At 32.2% G+C, this 25780-nt stretch overlaps 1 protein-coding gene across 2 annotated transcripts in view; it reads left to right on the top strand.

Moving 5' to 3' along the window:
* The window catches only part of LOC111056400 (translin), a 110471-nt gene extending 106809 nt beyond the window's left edge, over positions 1–3662 (top strand). For both annotated transcript variants that reach the window (XM_039443172.1, XM_039443173.1), the window contains exon 5: positions 1007–3662. In XM_039443172.1, the coding sequence (XP_039299106.1) occupies positions 1007–1276 (270 nt within the window). In that variant the 3' untranslated portion in view covers positions 1277–3662. The remainder of the gene's footprint in view (positions 1–1006) is intronic.
* Positions 3663–25780: the final 22118 nt, after the last annotated feature.

The following is a 25780-nucleotide window of genomic DNA, read 5'->3' as shown; positions in this document are numbered from 1 at the left end:
TTTTATCTGGTAAATGTGAATATTTGTGTGACAACTACTACTGCAGAAATGTGACAGTGATAAAAAATAAGTGTATAAGTGAAGTGTTAGAAGATAAGAAATTAGAACACTGTAAACAATCAGTAATTAATGAATCTGCTTCTTTTGTGAAATTCATTCCAATAATCAATCAATATCTACTGTACAAAATAATTGACAAAGCTATTATTTTATCAGACAAAAAGAACACTACATTATATCCAAAATCAACTCAATTATTGTATCTTAATAAGTCAGAACAGTTATTCGAACATCCTAAAATACATGAATATTGGGAAAGTGATATATCAATCCCATCTGAAGTACCATTTCGTAAATTGAAAACAAACTTTTCATTTGATATTATACATGAAGCAAATATTAAGATTGAACCACTACTAGCAATAGAAGAATTTAGCATTGCAAAAGACGATACTTATTATATTTGGATTTTTATTATATGTTTTATTGTTATGCTTAGTATATTTATTGTATTTAAATTATATAACTTTATTAAATATGTAACATCTTTACAAAATAATTGTAGAAAGGTTAATGTAGCAGCAACTTCGCAAGCCCCAACATTTGTTCTTGGGCCTTGCCTCCAAACCCAAAATTCTGATCGCTGAGGACAGCTTCAGTCTAGGGGTGGAGGAGTTAAATATCTATAGTAGTAGCATTAAAACCCTATTGTTATAGAATATAGCTGACTATGCATTGTCTTCTATATGTCTCAATTAATTATTTTCAGTTAGTTCTACTTAAACTCTTGACGAGAGCACTCGGCTCTCGAAATTCTTTAATTCGGTATTTTCTGTAGTTGTAGTGTTAATAAAGTTTCAATTTCTAAAAACTCAGTCGTGTCGTCCAATCACTTAACTTTTGACAAAATTTTGATGCCCTCTCAACACAAAATTTATACACCCCAAAATTAGAACCCCTGTACCAGATTTGCAATAAAACAATAAAACTCAAGTGATTGTTTCAGGTGAGGTTTGCTGTGACTTGTGTGACTTATGGTGATTACGAGACACCTGTACAGATTGCTAATTTCGTCATCAATTTCAACAAATCAATGAGCCTTTTGAGGGTTACTAAAGAAGGGCTGAGAAGACGAATCCGTGCATTGAACTACAACGTCAAGGCCATAGAGGACCTAATCTATGATCTGTCTCTGCGAAACCACATCAAACCTGACATTATTCTGGAAGCAAGAAATACAAATGAGTTGGAGAAAAATGCGGAGGCAAAAGGCTAAGAAAAATATATTAGATCATCGCGACCAAACACCAAACGAGTACCAACCGCGATAACGGTGACCGTAATGAGTTTCCGCCGTAACGGTGTACTGAATAAGCAGCAATGGTAACATAATCTAAAAGGAAAGACGTCTATTGATGTTTCAAAGGTAAATTAGTAAGTTGTGAGTTTAGTATTTTTACTTTTTTCAAGACAATATGCTGGTATTATTCGAAGTGTTTCGAAAATCTTTCAAATATAATAAACAATAAAGACAAATCACATGCATGTCTGCTCCACGATATGCTCAATTACCGTCACTGCTCATTAATCACAGGAAACGAAACTGATCTAATGAAAGCGTTATCTACTTTTGTGCATTACGATACTGTGTTAGGTACAAATTGCCTTGTTAAAAAATTAGGTTCGAGCCCAAAACAGTTTCAATTTACACAACAGTCCAGATGTAGCTTTAGCTTGGTTATGTGTCACTTTCACATGTTTGAAATACACTCAAATTTACAATCCAAAACAAAAATAAAGCAGATTTTACGTTTGAAAATAAATTATGAACAATACAGTAATTAAGAAAGTCCAAATTTTGAACTGTAAAATTTTGAAATCATAAAACAAACTCACTATTCTATTTAGAACTTAATATACATGGTTTGAAATAGGCCTACTTGTGAAACTTTTCACACTCTAAAAATATCAAGTTTTATATTATTATTAGTATAGTTGATAGAAATGATAAATCTGCATTCACAAAATAATATTGCTATAATAATAGCCTACACATTTTGAATGCTATCTCATAAATATGTAAAAATTCAATTCATGTAAGCTAGATAAAATGTATCTTAATTTTATTGTTTATTTCAAATAGTGATTTTTGAAAACTAATGCATGCCCAGAATAAACGTGTCCACCCCATTATTTATGTTGGTTCCTTAAGGCAGTTGGGTCTGAATTTTTTTTTAACTGAACTGGATAGTGGCAGTTGGGGTGAATTCCCACCACTAAAAATGCCTCAACCTTCATGCCAATATATGTTTAAAAATAATCGTAAGTGAATCTTTCTTACGTGAATTGTAAGAAGAATATTCGTAATCATGTAGCTTTTGTTGAAAAAATTATTCATTTATATACATTCGTCTTTCATTTATTGTAATTTATAATTTAGTTGTAATTTCACATGGAAATGTGCCTACATAGGTGTAAAACCTGTGCGTAGACACGAGTTGCTGTTTTGAGCAAAATATAAAATTAATAAGGAGGGAATGATTCAAAATAATTCGGCTAACTTACTATACAAGATAATAATAATTAACAAGAAACTAAATATGATAAAGAAAATTATACAGAGTAAAAAGATGATACAAATTAATTATGCAATGGAAAAAAATGTTGTATAATGTACAATTCTAACGGCTATGACTTCAGATCCCCAGCACCGCGATAGTAGACAGCAGCAGCACTACAGTGAGTACGGTATTATTAGTAATAGTCAGTCAGTCTATAGTTCAATATAGTCAGTTAAATAGTTGTTTATAGTATTCAGGTGTTAGCATATATAATTAGATGTTATGATCACCTCTGACATCTCATTTAAAAAAAAAAATAAAAAAATAGCTGCATCATCAGCAAATAAAAACAGTTATATTGATTTTGACAGATTATTGATATAAATTAGAAATAGAATCGGGCCCAAATTACTTCCCTGCACCACTCCATAGTCTATTGGTAGCGTAGCACTCTCAATATTGTTAATTGTAACAAACTGCTTCCGCTCCGTCAAATAGCTGAAAAACCATTCTAATGCTTTCCCTCTTATGCCAACCTGTTCTAATTTGTGAATTAATTTATGCCTATCCAAGGAGTCAAAGCTTTAGCGAAATCAATGAAAGCTAATAGACCACGCTTATTGTTATTTATCATACTATTTATATCCTTATTTATATTGAAGAGGGCATCGTTTATATTTCTTTCCTTTCTAAATCCATACTGAAAATCTGTTAGAATTGAGTTGTCTTCTAAGTAAGAACCAAGTTGCTCTTTAACAACTTTCTTGATAATTTTAGAGAAGACACTTAGGAGCGAAATTAGTCTATAGTTAGATTTGTTGGTTGCATCAGATGACTTATATAGCGGAAAAATACGTTAGGTGTTTTAAAATTGGAAGGAAAAATGCCAGAGACAATACTGCAGTTCACTATATGTAAGATGGGCTTTGTAAATAATTGAGAATTTTCTTTTACTAGGGAAGCAGGAATTCCATCACACCCAGGTGCAGAGCCACCTCGTAAATCGTTTATATGTAAGAATATCATCTTCGTTTACTCTGCTAAGAAGAAATGTTGTATCTGCTGCATAATCCCGATCATCTACTAATAATGGTCCACTAGGGGCAATACTTTCAGCAATATTTTGGCCAACTGTAGAGAAATATTGGTTGAACTCATCAGCCACATCCCTTGCAACGCCCTCATAATTTCTGATGAATTCTTCTTTGTAGATTTTCCAATTGGGAACTTATCTTTTGATATGTTTTTTCCAGCTATCTCGTTCAAGACTCCCCAAAACTTCCGTGGGTTATCTTTACACTCATCTATTTTTTGCCTATAATACTGCTGTTTTTGAAATCTTATTAGACTAGTTAGTCTGTTTCTGTATGCTTTAAAATGATTTTAATTCTATATTGTGGGGCTGTTTTTTGACCAATTTACTGAGCTTATCTCTTCTAATACATTTAATCAGACCAGTCGAAATCCAAGGTTTGATTTATTTAATCTATTACGATGCATGTGTGGTTTATGAGATCTGCTCAGTATTGATTGTAGGATACTCTCAAAGTTTAATGCGCTTTCATTGACGTCACTAGTATGTAGAACAGCCTGCCAGTCTTGACTCCTTAGAAGTGATGTGAAGGCAGATCTGTCCAAGTAAGTAGTGTGAGTGTGAGGCAACTCAGGTTTAGGGTCTAGTTCAATTTGTAAAGCAGTGCAGTAGTGGTCGGTAATGTGGCTATGGATAACTGCTGCCCGTACTTGGTCGTGATTGGTATGTTTAATGAAGCATCTAAATTTGAAAATTTACTTTGTGAACATATTAGTGGTCTGAAAATTTTGCGAAGTGAAGAGCTACAAGACTTAACCTATTTCGGACTATGTGTAACCATAATTATCTAAATTGGGGAGAGGATTAGCACAAGGTTACCTTATTTTTCCTCTCCCTATCATTTATATGATGTATACTTATTTATTATATCAATCAATAAAGAATAAAAGAATAAAAGCAGTGGTCAATGCAGGTCATACTGTCAACAGTCACCCGAGTAGGCTTATCAATGCAGCTAACAAATCCACCTTCCGCTAGGATGTTCAAATAACGCTAATCTCTATTGTCTGTATCCAATATATTTATATTTAAATCTCCCACAATTGTGTTTTTTGAAAGTGTACTACAGTATTGTTCTAAGTTGTCAAGAAAGGTGTCAATGTCACTATCATGAGTTCTGTATAAAGCAAGTAATTTGAATTGTCTACCGTCACATGTCCAGTCCAACGTCAGTCCGTAAACATCACCTAATGCAACCTCTCGGGGTTCAACCGACAGCGACTTATCTACAAAAATTATTGTACTATAATTTCTGTTCCTTTTCTGATAAGTCGCTATCAAATCAAACCCCTCGAGCGGCGCTATGGTAGTATCATCCAGGTAGTATCAGCAGTAGGTATCCAGGCAGTAGGTAGGTATCATGGCAGTATCAGCCAGGTCTCCGTCAGCACAACTATATCAAATTTTATATTCATTGCCCCTATGTTAATCAAGGAATCATCATAATTTTTTGTGTAACTTCTGATATTTTGCTGTAAAATATTTATGTTATTCATATCAGATGAAAAAACTTTAATCAGTTCAGTATTGTATGGAACTTCATTACAATAAACATATTGGAATATGTCAATATCATCAGTAACCATTAAAGTAAAAAGTTATCATTATGAAAAAAGAGAAAAAAAAGAAGAAGAGAATTATAAAGGGGAAGAACAAAACAATTTGAGGCTCCACGCCGTGCCTCCCTTAAAAATAAAAAGTTGAAAATAAGTTTTTTTCATATTCTAATGAGAATAATAATTGTAAGAAGTGTTTTAGATGAATTGCGTTTATTATCTTAGTAGGTACGCGAAATGAGCTGTATAGGCTATATATACAGGGTGATTCATAATTATGGTAAAATAATTTAATACGTGATAGTAGAGGTGAAAATAAGTAAAAAAGCTCTAATAAACATATATCCATAAACGCTTCATTAGCGAGCTATACAGAGTGAAAGATTTCGCCCGGAATTCAGTTCCTCTGGTGAAATACACCAATGATGAATTGTTTGGGGACTAGTTTTTAAAAAACTTATGCTGAATTAATATGTAAAAATATCTGAAAAATTGAATAAAACTAGTCTGGAAGCTGTAGTGTGAGTAGTTTTTGAGAAAAAAGTTGAAATATGCAAAAAATATAACTAGAAAAACACAGACTTATACGTTTGATGCCCAATAACTTTCTTTAATGTAGAGTAAACAATTATTTTTTGCAATAAAAATTGTAGAGAATTCAATTCTGAAAAGAATTATGTAAGCTGTGTAAACTAAATTCAAATAAAATTTGAATAAAATGTATTCTTATGTAGTACATTACACCACAAAAATTTGCTGTTTTATGAGGAGAGAACTGATAAGTCATAGGTTGTAGCTGATTGCAAATAATACATGGATTTTAATAACAGCTGATTTATTTTGTTTTGAATAAGAAAATATTTAAAAGAAATTATTACCTGAAAATTATTTTCAGAAATATTTTAGCTCACTGTTGAACAAAACAACAAACTGTGAGTTAGGCCTAATACTGTAACTGTGCTGTGTTTTTTGTTTAATCTATTAACCAGTCCTTTGTAACCATTCCACTTTGCTTTTGTGTTATGTGTTAACTTTTTAAAAAATGGCAGGTAATTTTAGACATTATACATACTCCGAATTATCTGACATGCATTTAATGTATGGAATGGGACACTATACTGTAATAGAAGCAAGACGTTTGTATCAAGAGAACTTTCCTAACCTAGTATGTCCAAGTTCAAGGTTTTTTGACACTATTCATCAACATCTGTCTGAAACAGGTTCTTTGATATCCAAAGAGCACATTTATCCAGGCAGACCCCGATCTACTATGACTGTTGAGTTAGAAGAACAAGTTCTTAATGAAATTTATGAACATCCAGAGAAGAGCACGAGAGAATTGTCAGTGCAGTTTAATGTCAATCAATCTATTATTTGGAGGATACTAAAAGAGCAACAATTGCATCCATACTACCTCCAGAAAGTTCATACTCTATTGCCACGTAACTGTATTCCCCGTGCTGGTATTTGCCGATGGTTTTTAGTAAAATTTGTTAACCCAAACTTTTCAACAACCGTTTTATTTACTGACGAGGCACACTTTACAAGAACAGCTATCGTTAACGTCCACAACCAACATATTTGGGGAGATAAGAATCCTCATGCCATCAGTCCTAATTGTCCACAACATCATTTTTCAGTAAACATTTGGGCAGGAATCATAGGAGATCATATACTTCTGTTCGAGCATCCTCCCAGGCTTGATGGCATTATCTACTTATACTTTTTGAGAGAGGAGCTATTTATCATTTCCATGGCCAGCTAGGTCACCAGACTTAAATCCTTTGGATTTTTATCTTTGGGGACACTTGAAAACCTTAGTATACAATACTCCGATTGATACCATTGAAGAACTCCGATTAAGGATTTTGAATGGAATAGAAATTATAAAGCAGACTCCTGGAATATTTGAACGGGTCCGACAATTGATGAGAAGACGTCAGAACATATGCATTTAGAACAACGGAGGTCACTTTAAACATCATCTTTAGTCTTTTGGTATAAGTTTAATGTCATTTAGATATGTTACTTTCATATAAAAATAAAACTTCTCATAAAAAACCGAATATTCTATTTGCAATCAGCTACAACCTATGACATATTAGTTCTCTCCTCATAAAACAGCAAATTTTTGTGGTGTAATGTACTACATAAGAATACATTTTATTTAACTTTTATTTGAATTTAGTTTACACAGCTTACATAATTCTTTTCAGAATTAAATTCTCTACAATTTTTATTGCGAAAAATTAATTGTTTACTCTACATTAAAGAAAGTTATTGGGCATCAAACGTATAAGTCTGTGTTTTTCTCGTTAGCTTTTTGCATATTTCAACTTTTTTCTCAAAAACTACTCACACTACAGCTTCCAGACTAGTTTTATTCAATTTTTCAGATATTTTTACATATGAATCCAGCATAAGTTTTTCAAAAACTAGTCTCCAAACAATTCAGCATCGGTGTATTTCACCAGAGGAACTGAATTCCGGGCGAAATCTTTCACTCTGTATAGCTCGCTAATGAAGCGTTTATGGATATATGTTTATTAGAACTTTTTTTCTCATTTTTACCTCTACCATCACGTATTAAATTATTTTACCATAATTAAGAATCATCCTGTATAAACAATCTTGCTATCAATAATCGCTCAACTCATTATAGTAGGACGAGCAATCGAACCCCTCATAATAATTATTTTGTTATGAAAAAACTTGATAAAGATCATCAGTTGGGAATTGCAATCACAGTAAAGGAAATACTTTACTGATAAGTTGCATTCATTCCGTAAGCAAAATTATCTAATCATACAACCGATTCAGTGTTGGAATTGAAACTAAATTTAGAACAATCTGCCAGGAAAAAGAACAGATTTAACAACTGACAGAATCCAAAGTCAGGGCAGTGGACTGTGAATGATAGTTGGTATTAATACCTACAAAATAAATCTCTGAATTCTGTGCAAAAAAACTGATAGCTTGAAGTGTGGTGAGTACGCCAAAAAAAGACAAAATGAGATTTAATATTAATAAAATAATAGGCAGATGGCCACATACAAAACAAGTGTAAGTAGATTAAATCGAATAAAATCTTCAGATGAATTTTATTACAACATGTAATAAAACCGTTAGAAAATACAACATTTAAATGAATTTAGGTCAATGACACTAATGACCATTGAAGCCTGACAATAATTGATAAGGTACTGTCAATGATACCTGAATTGAGAATAGAAAATTTTAAGTGATACAATAATAAAGTTACTGCTGAAAAATTCAATCTTAATGATTTTAAAAAGGAATAATAACAAATGACAATGAGATGTAGATAATGCTCTATATATTGAAATGGTTAAATGTTGATTGAAACTAATACAAATAATCTTAGAATAATTGAATGTCTCGGTCGACATTAACACAAGTAAATAAGTTCAGAAATGAAAATGCCTTGGTCGACATTAACATAAATAAGTTCCAAAATCAATGTCATACACATTGGAATAGGTGTCAGTGGCCTTAAAATATCACTTGTGAGCTAAGGGTAGCTGTCAAATACAATGAAATAATTGTTAATATTGAGTACATTAATATAGGCGACATAGGCCTTCAATGATTTGAATGTCAAGTTATACATCAATAGAACAATTAATAGGCGTCGGTGGCCTTAAAATATCACTTGCAAGCCAAGGGTAGCTGTCAAATACAATGAAATAGTTGTTAATGTTGAGTACATTAATATAGGTGACATAGGCCTTCAATGATTTGAGTGTCAAGTTAGACATCAATAGAACAATTCAGATATGAGAATATGCTTGCAAGTCAAGGATAGCTATCAACAAAATTGAATGTCTTGGTTGACATTAATACACTTGCATAGCCAAGGGTAGCTATCAAATTGAATGTTTCGGTCGACATTAATACACTTGTAAAGCCAAGGGTAGCTATCAAAATTGAATGTCTCGGTCGACATTAATACACTTGTAAAGCCAAGGGTAGCTATCAAAATTGAATGTCTCGGTCGACATTAATACACTTGTAAAGCCAAGGGTAGCTATCAAAATTGAATGTCTCGGTCGACATTAATACACTTGTGAAGCCAAGGGTAGCTATCAAAATTGAATGTCTCGGTCGACATTAATACACTTGTAAAGCCAAGGGTAGCTATCAAAATTGAATGTCTCGGTCGACATTAATACACTTGTAAAGCCAAGGGTAGCTATCAAATACAATGAAATACATATTATAATCTTGAAATAACATAGGACAGCGCTCTCAATGAGACATACACTGCAACATATCGAATTCATGTACATAGGCTCGATTGCCGAAAGTATGGACAATTAAATGTTTTTAATCGCCGAAAAAGCTGAATGATAGCTACAAAAATAATATGAATGCACATTAAAATGTTTGAATTAGAAATAGAGAACAACGTGGTCCAGTATCGACACACTGTTAGTATTTTTATGAACAGTTATGCAATACATGCGTAAATGAAAGTTGATTAGAACGATTTACGTAACCTGAATAAAATTTTGAGGAAGAGATGCAGCCAGGCAGACAGGCTAGGAATCCACGGTACCCCAAAGAACAGGACATCAGCAAGCGACGATATGATGGCCATGCTATGACGAGAATGGAAGCGTTCAACACAGTAGGCAATTCGAACAATGGAAATGTGAGCAGGAACATGTAGAATTCCAAACAAATAATCCGAATTTCAAGTAGTGGAATTTTTAGATTGATTTCCAAACAAGTTTGAGTTTCAAATGGCGAAGCCATGTTGTTTAGAAGAATGGCGATAGATGCTAACACAATATTATGGATCTTTGACAAAGTTTATCAATGTAAATACACAAAGAAATTGATGAATAATTGAATCACAATTGATGAATAGATTTAATGAATTAATTTGAGGGAATAATTCACATTTAAAAATGTTCCATAAACTAGATGAATTTGGATGAAGAGAAGGTACACCGAAGCGGTGTGCACTCACCAACGAGAAACCATTGAAAGACAAGAGGCTAGGCCGACGCTCTAGCAACAAAGAAGAAGCCGGAAATGTCAGCCACGTAAGTAAAACGTTTGCAAACGTTTGATGAAAAAATAGCAAATATCTAGAAAGTAAGATGCCTAAAAGACAAAATAAATTCCAAAAAATTGAATAATACAAATATTAAAATTGAAACTACGAATACTACAATGAATAATATTAGAAAACAAACTTGATTATATGACAGTGACGTGGAACTGTGACTGTGACGTCACCGGACAGTGCAGATGGACAAAATGTCGAAATGACGTCTACATAGTAACGGAACGAGTAACAAAGTGGAACCGTTCCAATAAATGCTTTGTTGGATTTTACACAACTCTCTTGAATAACAATTTACATTCACTAGAATGGATAATAATATGTCATAGAATGTATGAATTTATGAATGAATAATATTGAAACCAATTGAAAATATTCGTTCAACAATTAAATTCAACTGTTTCCAGAAAAAATGAATGAATAGGACAAAAAGTTGATAATATACCAAAGTGAATCAGTCAATCTACCAACTAATCAATTGATTGATCCTCTCATTCAACATTATAAGGGATAATAAAATAAATTAAACCACTTGAAATACAATAGAGGAGATTTCCAGATTAGTATAGCTAGTAGCCATAATAATTTATAATCCATAACCTTGGTTATAGTAGGCTAACAATTTTCAATATCCACTATAGGTGAATGATATAATTGAATATCGAAGAAAAATGAAGTCAGTCAAGTCATATACCCACATAGAAGGTTTCTAAAAGTTTAGTTATGCTAAAGTAGCAATGAAAGCGATTATGAGCAATCGGAGGTTGAAAAAATGACCCCCGGTTGAAAAAATGACCCCCGTATAATATATATAAAAAAATGATTGGAAGGCGTCTCGAATTGATAGCCTAGAGGTTGGATTCAATCTCATTCCATTAGTATTTTCTCTTATTCATTTATCAATAGTTATCATTGTTATTTAGAACATTGTTATTTATCATAGTTGAATCAAGAACAGGAGTGCATGCATAGGCGGCTCCAGGATCAATGGGTGGGAGGGGGCATGGCCCTGTGGGGGATTTGGAGCTCTCCCCTGGAATTTTTGGAAAGATGAGTACCTAAAATAGCATCTTAGATTGATATGTAAGTAGAAAACCTTGTTAGATATGTTCCATTTTTCCTATAATCTTCAGTCGAAAATACTCAAATTCTCAATCTATTACAAAAAAACCATATTTATGCAATATTTCATGAGAATATTTTGAAGAACGTTTGTAGCTAATTGATTCATCATACATATTTGAAATTTTTAAGTTTTATTTGATTTTAAATTTTTCAGTTTTATCAGATTTTAAATTATTCAGTTTTATTATTAGAATAGAATAGTTTTTATTGATCAACATTTTTTATTAGTTTTTTAGTTAGAATAGTTTTTATTGATCAACATATTTTACGAATTGAACTTATTCTAAGGGATTCAAATAATCAAATGTGACAGTCAAATACTTCAAGTTTGTTACAAAACATAGCCTTATGGCCATTTGCAAAGCTATCTCTTTCTTGTTAACTTTCTTGTTCAGGGCTTGTATTCACTTGTATCTACATAAAAATAAAAAAAAAATCAACGTTTGTGGTGAACAAATTTGAGGAAACTGTTTGGTGAATTTTCGTCACCCTTACCCCTCACACCCTTAAGGTTAGGCAAAAGGCCAAAAAACTCAACTAGACATTATTTTCGATAAATTGAATAATTTTCTCAAAAATTGATATTTTCAGGAAATTGTTTTTTTTAATTAACAATACAGTGGAGAAATAATATTCTCATTATTTCATGAATCCATCTCTTACCGAATTTGAAATGATCTGTCCCAAAAATTTAAACTTTAGGCACTTATATCTCAAAAAGTGATGATCGGAAAAAATTCCTGAGAAAACTTTTTTATTTTCATTTCGATAAATATCACCAGTAAAACTTTTTCATCACCAGAAAATTTTTTTATTTTCATTATTGAGAAATATCACCAGTAAAACTTTCTTTAGCCTTTTGCGCTGCCTTAAACTGGACGATATGGATGTCGATCGTTTTCCATGTCGATATGAATGTGGAAAATTTGTGATAAGACGGTTAAATGTGCCAGACAGCGCAAGGGAAATTAACATTCTGGATGTGAAATTTCAATTCATGGTTATTTCAAGGAGAGGCAGAATCAATTGGTAACAAAAATCATGTGTGATTTGACTCCCCTAAACTTTCTCTTAAAGGACTGTGCTAAGCCTATGCCAATAAGCCATGGACCACCAATGCCCAAAAAGTTACTCAAGCCTTCAATGAGATTCTGTCTGATTTGTGCATCAGATTAATGTGCAGTGTAGCAAAATATTACATCACGTCAGGAGGCCGAGAAGTATCCGTTTGAGGGTGAGCAGATGTTTCCAGTTGAGGCATTAGCTGAGACTGAAATTTCATGCAAGTCCCGCTAGACAGTCATAGTCAGTTCCATCAACCTCTACCATCAACCATATGATGAGAAAACTAAACCCCGGGCCCTTTGAATAATGCCATAAAAACACAGAAACTGGAAGTGATTAAAAGTTGATCTCTTTCAGGACTGGTATCGCAATATCACAATAACTAACCTTGACTTTTTACAGACGCAAATTAAGATCATGGACCCATTTCTCAAAAATTACAAGTAAGTAAATAAATAGGTACATAGGTAAATTTAAACAGTCTTGTTACTTTTCTGTTTTTCTATCAAGATTCACTTGTCTTTTTATATTGTCATGTCAAAATCATATGACCAGTGAACATCAACTGTTATATTTTATAATATTTGATTACAGTACAGTAACTTTTTAAATACTGTAACCATTTGAGACTGGTGAATTTTTCATGTGAAACTGAATTTTTGAAAGTGAATCATAAAATAATAAATCATCTAGTAAAAAATATTGAGGATAGAGGAATATTATTGCACTAAAGTAGGGGGGATATGAGACTTTGAGGAAGCTTTTTAGCTCGAAATCCCCCTCCCCCCTTTAAAACTCTCACCCCTGAGTTTGCACTTTGTTCTTACTCTCCAAAATATCAGAACACAAAGAATAGGACATTTTAGATGTTACCTGTTCAAAGCTGAAACTGATAATGAGCCAAATTCGTCAGGGTGCACACCTTATATAATATTGCACGCAGTGCACCCTATCAATAAAATTACTGAACTTCTTTCACCATGCTCATCAGAGGTGTGTACTCCATCACATGATCACTAATTAAAACGCAATAAGCAGAAGTATTTGCAGGTACTGCAGTATTAAATTCCATTTCAATACAAACATCTGTCAAAGATTACAAATGACTTGTTTGGTGTGAACAATCCACAACAACCAGTGGTGTTGAATCACAAAACGTCTTAAAGTCGATTTCTGTTCTGAGTTCGCTATTGATTGTATGATTATAATACGAGGGAGCGAAATCCAAAAACATTCTGTATAATAGTTCTTTTTTACCTAGCAGATTTTCATATGGATAATACTCGCTGTTCAAATATACTTTAACATTGTAAATACCACAGCTATCGAAATTAGATATTGATTTTTTAATTTTATTCTTACGATCGGTTTGAAATGCAATTATAACGTATTTTAGACTATCAAAGATCGATGTGGTGCAGACTGCCCAAGAATGGTTAAGTGAATTTTGCAAATTTGGTAATTCACAAATTTCCCAATGGCGGAAACTTAATTTCAGTGGAGTGTCAGCATCGAGCAGTCTCAAAAATTTCAGTCTTACATGATCTTCTAAAGTTATGTAGGGCATTCTCCATTGCAGTTTTGAAAATTTCATACTAACGCTTGTTCCAGTTGCAGACTCAACGCAATTTAGGTCCATCAGTGACCTCAATAAGACGAGTTCCTGTTTCAAATTTAAAATTATCCTTTGAAAATCTTCAAAAAACGGGAGGATTAATTTCAGCGGTACACAGAAAGTGAATTTATTATCTGTTAGCACATATCCTGCTCTGTCAAAACCGGCCAACTGATATGTGTTCTAATCGAGCGTATTCTTCACAAGTATAGCTTTAATTGTAGATGTTAATCCAATCAATCCTGATTTAGAAACTTGTTGACCAGCTAATTCCTATCGTATTTCGTCAAAAAGGTTACCAATTACGTTACTGCTTAATTTATAGTCTGCCGCAACCGGTGGACCAGCCAGGTCTGCTCCCGGTTTTGTACAGCTAACTGTTCCCTCAATAAATATAAATGATTTGCAAGGTAAAGAATAGACATCTAAAGAATTTATGCCAATATGCGCCTCGTCAGAGTGAGAGAGAGAGAGAGAGACAGTCTACTACTGCCAGATTTAAGTGAAATGAACATCTCATCTTACTGTCAGATTAAACTGAAACATCTTTGTCTAACTGTCAGATTTAAGTGAAACAAACATCTGATCTCACTGTAAGATTTAACTGAAACATCTTTGTCTAACTCCTTGATTTAAGTGAAACGAAAATCTCATCTTACTGACAGATTTAACTGAAACATCTTACTTTCAACTCTCAGATTTTTACCGAGCCTCTATTTGTTGATTGCCTGCTTTCCATCCAACAGTTAAATTCTATTTATGTACTTGACAACGTTGCCAAGTACATGTAGAATTGTGGGCTGTACCGGCAGTGGACATTATATTTTAAGTGTTTCCCCAATCATGACTAATGTATATATATATATATATATATATATATATATATATATATATATATATATATATATATATCCCCACTAACATTTTGGCATCTTTTCATAATGCCTACATTTTGGCATCCCCATGAAATTGAGGAGTATATTGGTTTTTCATGGAAGTATATTAGGGTTTTGTATGTGTTCCACTTCAAATTTTTACTTTGGTTTATTGAAAAACTTGAAAATAAAAATTGATTTTTTCCTATCCACCCCGCCGGCAATTCCAGCTCCTTTCATTATGGAGACAAAGGTGCGTCCGGCGTATACTTTCATACACTTTGACGACAATCTGAACTGAAGCCCGGTTGAATATACAGTGCTTGAAATTTTCACATTGCAGCGTTTTTGGCATCCGGCGGTGTTGCCAGTTTTTTGAGCTGCTTGAACACAACCGTAGCCTCCATGCAATAACAGTCTGGGTTTTAGAATCATGCTTTGTGAAGTTACTGATTGGACGAGAAATGCGGACCTAGCGAGTTTTCAAAAACCGAGTTCACATCATACCACTATCCACTGAAATTGAATTTTGTTCTTGTTTCTTCCACAGCACATAAGTACGAGTGATGTTGGATTATTTGAATACTTTAAACCATGGCATATAGACGATTATGTTCCCTATAAACCGTGCTATGAATGATTACTTACTCGTTGATATCAATAATTATTCATATCCTTTTCTAAGAATTATTATTATGTTCAAGCTACTCATATTTACATTGTTACATGATGAAATCATTATCAAATCATCATTCTGACTTCTAAGTAATAATTATAATGCTTTTGATGGGTTTTTTGTTGCAATAGAACAGCTCTTTGCCTTTATACATCGCAACTGTCAAGTGTAGAATTCCAGAGTAAGGAAATAAAAATGAATAATTCTTATTCATATTCAAGTAGAGGCTTCACATTCTTTCTAAAAAATTCCAAGACATAGAAAAATCAATTATGTGAGCCAATTCGTTACTACTACTTCTATTTGCACAACTTCTTATGTAGAGAGTAAACTGGCGATTATTTTCAGGTTTCTTATACTATGGAAGATATTCAGAGATTGGTGTCTCAGTAGTTGTTCTAGTGTCACAGTTTTGAATGCATAATATGATCTTTTTCAAGGTACTATCACCTCGACTCTCTATGTCAATGATTTTCTGAATTGAAGGCATTTGTCAATTCAAGTATGATATCCTTTGCAGATGATACTGCAGCTATTTTCCACGGTAAAACTTGGAATGAAGTTCACTCCATAGCTGAACAAAACATATTACGAATTGGCTAGATAGGAATACCTTCTGTGATAATATAGATAAAACTAACTACATAACCTTTTAAGTAAATAAAATAGGACAGCCTGTCGATAATGAAGAGTTAAGGCCTCACCTTATTTTTTACTTTATCCTATTATATGAGAAACAATAGTTGGCTAGGTATTTTTCCTCCTTTCTCTATTTTCAGCAAACACCATCATGTAACTTCTTTTTGTATTTCTATTAGAAATTTGTATTTTAATGTATAATTTTTGTATTTTGATTTCTTTTGTGTGTTTTTGTGTTGAATTGAAAATATTGATTGAATTGAAGGTCCACTATGTTAAATTCATTCAATAGTACTCTGATATCGTGACTTACAGTATTAATATATTAAAACTGGAATCCTACTTTGCATTTTCAGTACCTAATTTTTATCAGTGGATACTTCACTTGATATCTTTCTTTCTGAAATGTTTGTTAATGGAAATTATATTCATTACATTAATACTTCTCGGACCTAGAGTGCTAAATTTGCCCTAAGCAATAGGCTCTGCCATAGGCAATTGATCAATCAATCTTTCTCTGGAGATTTCTCTCTATCCTTGGTAACCTTTGTAAACTCCCAAGTCCCAAAAATGGACCGTGAGACTGATCTACGTCTTTCCACTTAGAAATACCAATTGAAATACACCAATTTCGAAATAAACATTTTCGCATTGAAAATATAATCTACAATTATAATTATTACCGGTATCGAATTATAATTAGGCCTATGTGACTTTTGAAAAAAAATCACTTAGAAGATCAAATTCTATGGAGTAGAGAATTGTTCCAGTAATCTTCAACACATTTAAAAATACTGAAATTTAATTAAGTTGATGGGATATGACAAAATACCTATAATGGTTTTTATCGTTTCATATTCACGTAATATTTAAAAATTAAAATTTGAATCAGTTTCCTTTCTTCAGTCCCAACACATCATGCAATAGCATTATCATTGTCAACTCTGAAAAACGATCAATGAAAATTGACTCTCAAGCTCTTTTTGCTAATAATAGATGATCATTTAACAATGAGTTCAACATGCCTTGTATACTTAGACTAATTTGCTTCAATTTGGCATGTACTGTATATATTTAACGTACTTGTTCAAATTCATTTTGGTTTCAACATTTTTCGATTTCTAAATTTTTTTATAAAGGCATGCAAAGGGATTATTAAGTCTACTTTCATAAGTATTTTTGAATTACGCATTGATATAAACTCGTAATCTATCACAATGTAATATACAATCCCTACTACCTTTTACAGTTCACCGTAGGCTTTTGTGCGTTGTGAGGAGGGCTGGTTTGTTTTGTGAGTTGACGCGAAAATGCTTGCTTTACTAGGACTGCCTGAATTATGTTGTGTAGTTGATTTCAACTTTGCTCATTCTCTATCTCTCTCTCACACTTTCTCTCTTTCCCTAGTGGAAGTGATCAATGAAAAAATGATCTGTGAAATGAAAAAGTGAAATAATGAAAAAAAATGTATTGATATCAATAGGTATTTGGACCAATACACATCAATAGGTATCCATGGATATGTATTGATGTGTATTGGCCCAAATACCTATTGATATCAATACATAACCAGCTGTATTGATATCAATACATTTCCATGGATATGTATTGGCCCAAATACCTAATGATATCAATACACATCAATAGGTAGCATGGATATCATTACATAACCAGCTGTATTGATATCAATACAGATCAATAGCCATCTATAAGCAGCCTGTCTCCTTTATAGAAAAAAATCCTCTTTTAAATCTAGGAGAGCAGCTTAGGATGAAGATAGCATTTGCAAGGATTATAATATTTCAACCCAGCTGCAACTGGCATCAGACAAGAGAGTATACCTGTTTAATTATCTATAATTAATATAAGTGAATTGGATTCAGTGAATAGATGTCTATTGCCATATTGATGAAAAATTAAGGGATGTAAATAGTTAAGACATGAATAATGTGAGAAGTTTGTTTATTAAAATAACTCATATGCATGTCATTTATCTATTAAGAAAGGTCCTTATTGTGGTGCTCCAGAATACTTTAATCTCTTCCTGTTTAAAGTAGCAATTTTTTGAGCTACATACTGGTTTATGTTACTGTACCTCAATTCAATCTCAATTTTTGTAGCATTCAGATTTTCCTCCAGGATCCGGTGTTTGAACATTTCTAGAACAAATAACAGTTCAAAGTATACAATCTTTACAAATTAGAAAATAAGGATTTTATTTCCTGAATTAATCTGCTAGCAAATTTATTTAATAACCTAAAAATGTATTTAAATATGCATGACTCTCCCTCTCCTGAAAGGAAAGTCCAAGATAACACAAGAGCGTTTTTTTAACGTGAAAATTATGTCCTCTTAGTTTTACATTATAACGTCATATTCTGGTGGAAAAGTCGAGAAAATTACATTTTTTCACGTGAAAAAAAGTGTAAATGTTCCAACTTTTCACGTGAAAAGTACGTAAAACTGAAACTTAAAAATAACGTTTTTTTTTTGTTTCTACATTTTCACGTTATACTGAACATGTATATTGAACTCTCAGAAAAGAACATGAATGAAACGGTTTTTTCTACATTTCTTGTCCCACATTTGGTCATTTCTTTCGCATGAAAATTTCCAAAAATTCTCATGAAAATAACGTTTTTGAAATACATTTTTACAATATTTTATCGTGAAAAGATGGAGAAGGATTACCTTAATTATTCTGAATGAATAACCTTTTAATTCTTTATTTTTACATTAAAAAGCTATAAATCTTATAAAACTTTTGAATAACCACAATATAATGTGAAGTAAATTCTCTACCCTAACTTTACAATCATTTTACACAAAACAGAAAAAAAATTAAATTCAACTATAAAGTCCTATTCAGACAAATGGATTTTCCTAGTAAGTAGTGATATATTATGCAATCTAACAGCTGAACACTATAATTACAAAAAGAAAGCTCATTTTCATTTGTAATCGTTAACAGCTGACAAATTTCAAAAATGTTCCATGTAAGCTTCTTTTTTCAGCTGCTGGACTTTGTATCAGCCATTTGCTTGTATTAGCTTTGCATCACCAATGGAAAAAAGCCATAAATGTCTGGATGGCCAACAGGGAGATTTTTGCTTTAATATAATGATGAAACAACAATAATCTATATATATATAAAAGCGAAATGGAACTCACTCACTGACTGACTGACTGACTGACTGACTGACTCACTCACTCACTCACTCGCAGTACTAAAAATCTACCGGACCAAAAACGTTCAAATTTGGTAGGTATGTTCAGTTGGCCCTTTAGAGGCGCACTAAGAAATCTTTTGGCAATATTTTAACTCTAAGGGTTGTTTTTAAGGGTTTAAAGTTCGTCTTTTAGCATGTATATTACTCTTCTCCCAATCTCTTAATTATAATTGAAATTTCCATATCATATGTTACTATAGAACTATAATCTAGATAGAGTACCTCTTCGAAACAGTTGTTAACTGGCAACTAAATTAATAATTTTGTCAGGTTGGCATTGAGTTGAGTTGACTTTGTTAGGTTGGTACCAAGTTGAAGATTTAAATGCATTTATCGCAGAAAAATTGATTGGGCACTGCTACTTTAATCCTGGGAATATTATATTACTAGCCGTCAGGCTCGCTTCGCTCGCCATATCCGTTTAGCCAGACATAGTCTGGCCCCCGACTGGATTGTCCTAACATATGATGAAAATGCTCAAATGAAAAATGCAGGCGAGCGAAGCGAGCCTGCTGATTTCATTCTTGGACGATCCAGTCGGGGGTCCCTGGCTAGATGGATATGGCGAGCGAAGCGAGCCTGACGGCTAGTTTATATTAAAATTGAATTTATCTTCAAAACATCACAGTCTTCAACCCTTCAATAAGTTGGAGACTGTTGTAGATATAATAATGTAACTTTCAGGATAAGTTATTGGTCGAATACTCCACCTTTTGACATACAACTGAATTTCAACTCCTCATAAGGGGGTGACTTGAGGGTTGTAAATCAAAGATTTTGAATGTGAATACCCATTGTGTATTATTTTAAAAGCCTTCTCAAAACGAGAAAGATGAAATCAATAAAATCTTCTATGATACTTTTATCCAAAATGGCGGCTGATTTGAAGTTTTGATTTTTAAAGAAATAATTGATAAAATTAAATCAGCCACCATTTTGGATAAAAGTATCATAGATTTTTATTGATGTCATCTTTCTAGTTTTAAAAAGGCCTTTATAATGATGTATCACACAATGGGTGTTTACATTAAAAATATTTGAGTTATAACCCCTCATTTCTTTACAAACTGTAACTTCAATCAGCCACCGTTTTGGATTCAAGTTTCATAGTACATTTTAATTGATGTTATGTTTCTTGTTTTAAAAAGCTCTTTAAAATAATGTACCACACAATAGGCGTTCATATTAAAAATATTCCAGTTAAAACTCTTGAGTCACCATATTATACATTCTGAACCTAGTCAACCCCTTATGAAGGGGTTGAAATTCAGTTGTACCGTACATCAAGAGTTAGAGTATTTGACCAGTAACATATCCTGAAAGCTACAATATTATATCTACAACAGTCTCTAATTTATTGAAAGGTTCCCATACATATGACTCACCCGGTATGATTACTAACTTATAATGATTAGCACAAGCCTAGAGCTCATGTGGACATCACCCATAGAAAAAAATTGTTTGACTTTATAATTTTTTTTTGAATTAATCAAAATTGAGACTCACTTAGATTTCTCTTTGCTGGTAAACCAAGTTTTTGGAGACTTCAGCCAGTATTTGATTACCATAATGCTTCTATGTATTTTTCTTTTGTGTTGGAAAATTTCATCACCACAGCTTCTATCAGAGATGAAACAAAAGTTTACTTATAATTTAACATATTTCAAATAATATTTTTTGACTAGAAAATTGGAAAAACACACATGTTGCAAACACACAGTCTCACTCTTTCTTATTATATGAAATATAAAAATATTGCTAAAATGAGAGGACTACACCAATAGTTTTTCTAAATTGGAATAAGATATAAAGCTGTTAATATAAATAAATGAATCAATTGCTTGCTGGAAAAAGTTTAAATAAAGCCTGCCGGTCCAGAAAACAACTGAATAAATTTTAATCTATCAATCCACAGTCATATATTATTGATATTAAGTTCATTATAATAACATGAGTGTAGATTAGTTTGTGGTAACTTAAACTACTTAGGCTAGGCTAAATAAAAAGTTTTGTTACACATTTAAATTTATATGTACCAGCATATAACCCTGGAATGTGTCTGCCTAGAATAATAATCATCTTATTTCCAGCAATGATAAATTCAAGAGGCTTTTCTCTCATTATTATTAAGTTATGCCTCAAATAATATGGTATTCAGTGTTGTGTTATGACGAGGTTATGTTATGCATGGCCTATAATAGTCTTTCAAAAATATTATCATTTAAATATATAAGTATTTAGACCTATAATAAATTGATTCTTTCATTTTATGGTACATCAATAAAAACAAAATCACTCGACTTACCTATATTTCCTGGATAAAATCACAAAAATTACAGACTATCAAACTCATTCCAAATCCAAAAACCGTTGCAAAACACATTTGGTCCGTTGCAAAATACATTAGTGCACACGTCATCATGATCATAACTATCAATAAACCCAAAATGTTGATATAATATTATCGATACATCAATAAATAATAATTATCAACTATTAATAATTACATATTTTCAAATGTCATCTACATCTTTGTTTGGAAATGCGTTATTCAAATTACATAGTTTAAATAAGTAAAAGTAGAATACAATCCTGATTTCTACATTTTTGAATGCAATAAAATCAGTTTTCCCCGGGAAAAAAGTTAGAATTAGTTTGATATATCGATTGTTAAGACTTTGATATTTCCATTTCACAGTATCAATATTATTGATAATATATCAATATTTTCATTTGATACCATAGTAATGGTGGCAATTTCAAAATTATTGACAATGTTACTGTTATTAAAATATTTGATATTTTATTTCAGGTGGAGATTATTGATTTTTTATGGGGGGACATTTGTGCTTGACACTGAAATAATGTTGGAAACGATAAAATAGTAGGTTGTTATTATTTGAATTGAAACCCCAAAAATCATTTCAAAGTCTGTGTGAGTAATTCTGGATACTGCATGATTTTCCTCATAAACTGTGATCTACTTTGAAAAAGTGTTATAACTTTTCCAATTTTGAATGGAATCATTTTAAATTCTAGGACAAGGTTGATAATATGAACAGAAACGTCCATGAATTTTTTCAGAATTTTGCATGATGAACCAAAATTTTTTTTTAAATTTTAAATGTCAGTAGCACGTTAACACGTCTGACAGGATTTTCACATAGGACAAAAAGTGCTGGAAATTAACTTCTACACCCGAATCAGTCATCAAAAATACATTGGTCCGGGAAAATTGAAAATCTGCCAAAAATATCACAAAGTTTTTAACTGCATTTAAAATTACCTCAAAAGGTCTATAAATCGTTAACGGTGCATTGTAGACGATTTTTGCAAGAGACAAAAAGTGCTGGAAATTCACTTCTACACCCGAATCAGTCATCAAAAATACATTGTTTCGGGAAAATTGAAAATCTGCCAAAATTATTCAGTTTTAAACTGCATTTAAAATTACTGCAATCCATGGACTCCTATTGATATCACTAAAGTTGTAGTGATATCAATATAAGCTCATTGACTGTATTTACCATGATTTCTATTGGTATCCATGGATTTCTATTGATATCCATGAGCTTCTATTGATATCACTAAACTTGCAGTGATATCAATATAAGTTCATTGACTGTATTTACCGTGATTTCTATTGGTATCCATGAACTTCTATTGATATCACTAAACTTGTAGTGATATCAATATAAGTTCATAGACTGTATTTACTGTGATTTCTATTGGTATCCATGGATTTCTATTGATATCCATGAGCACGTATTGATATCCATGAGCATATATTGATATCAATAGAGTTTTTCTATCGATTTCTATGGATCTCTTCCACTAGGGTTCTCTCTCTCTCTCTCTCTCTCTCAAATTGCCCTTAATAAAGGCAATCAATCAATCAATCTCTCTTATAACATTCGTTCATAATATTATAGTGTTGTACATTTCTTTATCTCTCATTGTTAGTCTAGAGTTTAGGGTTGCAGCTGTTGCACTATCATTTTTGTAGCATCATAATCGTTGGTTCATAATTATTCATTTATCAACGATACAGCTAACTTCAATTAATTCTTCATAGTACAATTTGAAAAATGAATGAACGGTCTGAAGATGAAATGCAATTCGTATTCGATAATACAATATTGTTCTGTATCTACTCAAATCGACCAAGTTTAAACTGTCCATGATTGTCCATTCTTGAAAAAGGTTATCATGGATATAATTCCCAATAACACTCCACTGGGAAGATGAAAGTGGAAAATGGAGTAGAAGTGCAGTAGAAAAAAGATATAATGAAGATGTTCAACAAAGAAGTTTAGAAAAAATAGAATAAGAGGATGAAAAAGAAAGGAAAAAACAAAAGAAGAAAAGAAAGAGATAAAAGAGGGGAGAGGAGTGTGATTCACTAAAATTTGTCAGTATTTTCTATAAATCTGGGTTTTTATTTGTGCGTAAATGCTGTCGTCGACCATGACAGGGTGAGGATCTCACATTGGGTGGATTTCAATTTGTCTAAATAGCCTAAAAGATTATGTTCAATTATGTTTTAATGGAGAATCTTGAGTTTATACTTTTTTATACTTTCAAATGGCAATATTTTGATATTATTAGAAATGTTTTTATTCTTCAATAGGCATCATAAACAAAAATAATGAAAAGTTATATGATAAGCTGTTTCAGCACATTTGAAATTTGGACAATGTGAATGTTTGAATGCTTGCCATCATCAACTGCGGAAATTTACACACAAACGAAAATGCACCTTAAGTTGTAGGATAGTTAAAATAAGTTAGATAAGAAAGAGGAGGAATTGGCAGTGAAGGGAAGTTGGGAGAGATGTGTGAAAAAAAGGTAGATGAAGAGTTGACTATATCTATTTCGAATGCTATTATTGTATTTCTTTGAATAAGAATAATAATACTATTATTAACAATAATAATAATACAGAACGGTGGTGGCTCAACAGTGATTCATCGAATTGGAAATTATAGAGGGAAAACTTTGGAAAGAGAGAGAGAGAGAGAGAGAGAGAGACTGTTTGATTGTGGGATGTTCATATATAAAGTCCATCTGTAGAAGAGTTAGATATTTATCTTACAAATTCTACCAAAGAAGCAGTATAATTATTCTGAATAAGAAAAATTTGGTAATGGTCTATCATGCTCTTGTTCAATTCTGCAATATGGCATAGCTGTTTTGGGACGCTGTTTCAACTGTTATATTGATTGATATTTATTCGTAGTGCAGAGAATGATTATTAAATTTATCCTAAACAAACCTAGATAACACCCAACCGGAATGGTTTCCAGTGACTTCAAGGTAATGACTATATGCCAATTATATAAAAAAACGTCATCAAATACTGACAATCAAAAATCAAAAATGACTTGACCGATTTTTTCAAATTCATACCCTGTATAGTTATTTATCAGCTCTATCAACTGGCATGAGTCTCCTTTCTAAGAAACTAATGGGGGGCCCACCCCATCCTTGAGAAATGGACTTTTCCTACAGTTACCTTGAAAAGTGACGATTCCTGCACTGATTACAGAACGCAAAGATTCACTTTTCCGCTCTAGTGCAGGAAAAAATTTTTCTGCACTCCAGATTTGCAACATGGCAACACAAAATAGTTGTTGGGTTATATGGAGGATTAGTGCACGAGAACAAAAATTAAGTTGGTAAAAATGACTGTGCTTGGATTTAGATAAGAATCATTTCCATGGCTACCCTACATTTATGATAAAATCCCAATCTAGAAATCCGAAACAAGAATAATGTTCATCCAAATCATAATTAAATAATCATCATTCACGAATTCACATCATTAAATAATAAATAATAGTTCTTTTCTATTGATAATTATTATTTCAACTCCAAGAAATGATTTCTACCATGATTTCTATTGGTATCCATGGATTTCTATTGATATCCATGAGCTTCTATTGATATCACTAAACTTGCAGTGATATCAATATAAGTTCATTGACTGTATTTACCGTGATTTCTATTGGTATCCATGAACTTCTATTGATATCACTAAACTTGTAGTGATATCAATATAAGTTCATTGACTGTATTTACTGTGATTTCTATTGGTATCCATGGATTTCTATTGATATCTATGAGCACGTATTGATATCCATGAGCATAGATGAGCATGATTCAATTGAGTTGAATCTTGAATCTAACCTTACTAATAATTCTATTCTCTCCTATGTCGTGCTGAATATTCTGTTCATCTATCCAGCCG

Source organism: Nilaparvata lugens, chromosome X (assembly GCF_014356525.2).
Source record: "Nilaparvata lugens isolate BPH chromosome X, ASM1435652v1, whole genome shotgun sequence".
In the NCBI taxonomy this organism is placed as follows: Eukaryota; Metazoa; Arthropoda; class Insecta; order Hemiptera; family Delphacidae; genus Nilaparvata; species Nilaparvata lugens.
The sequence above is the reverse complement of the archived record's forward strand: the minus strand, read 5'-3'. Positions and strand labels throughout refer to the sequence as shown.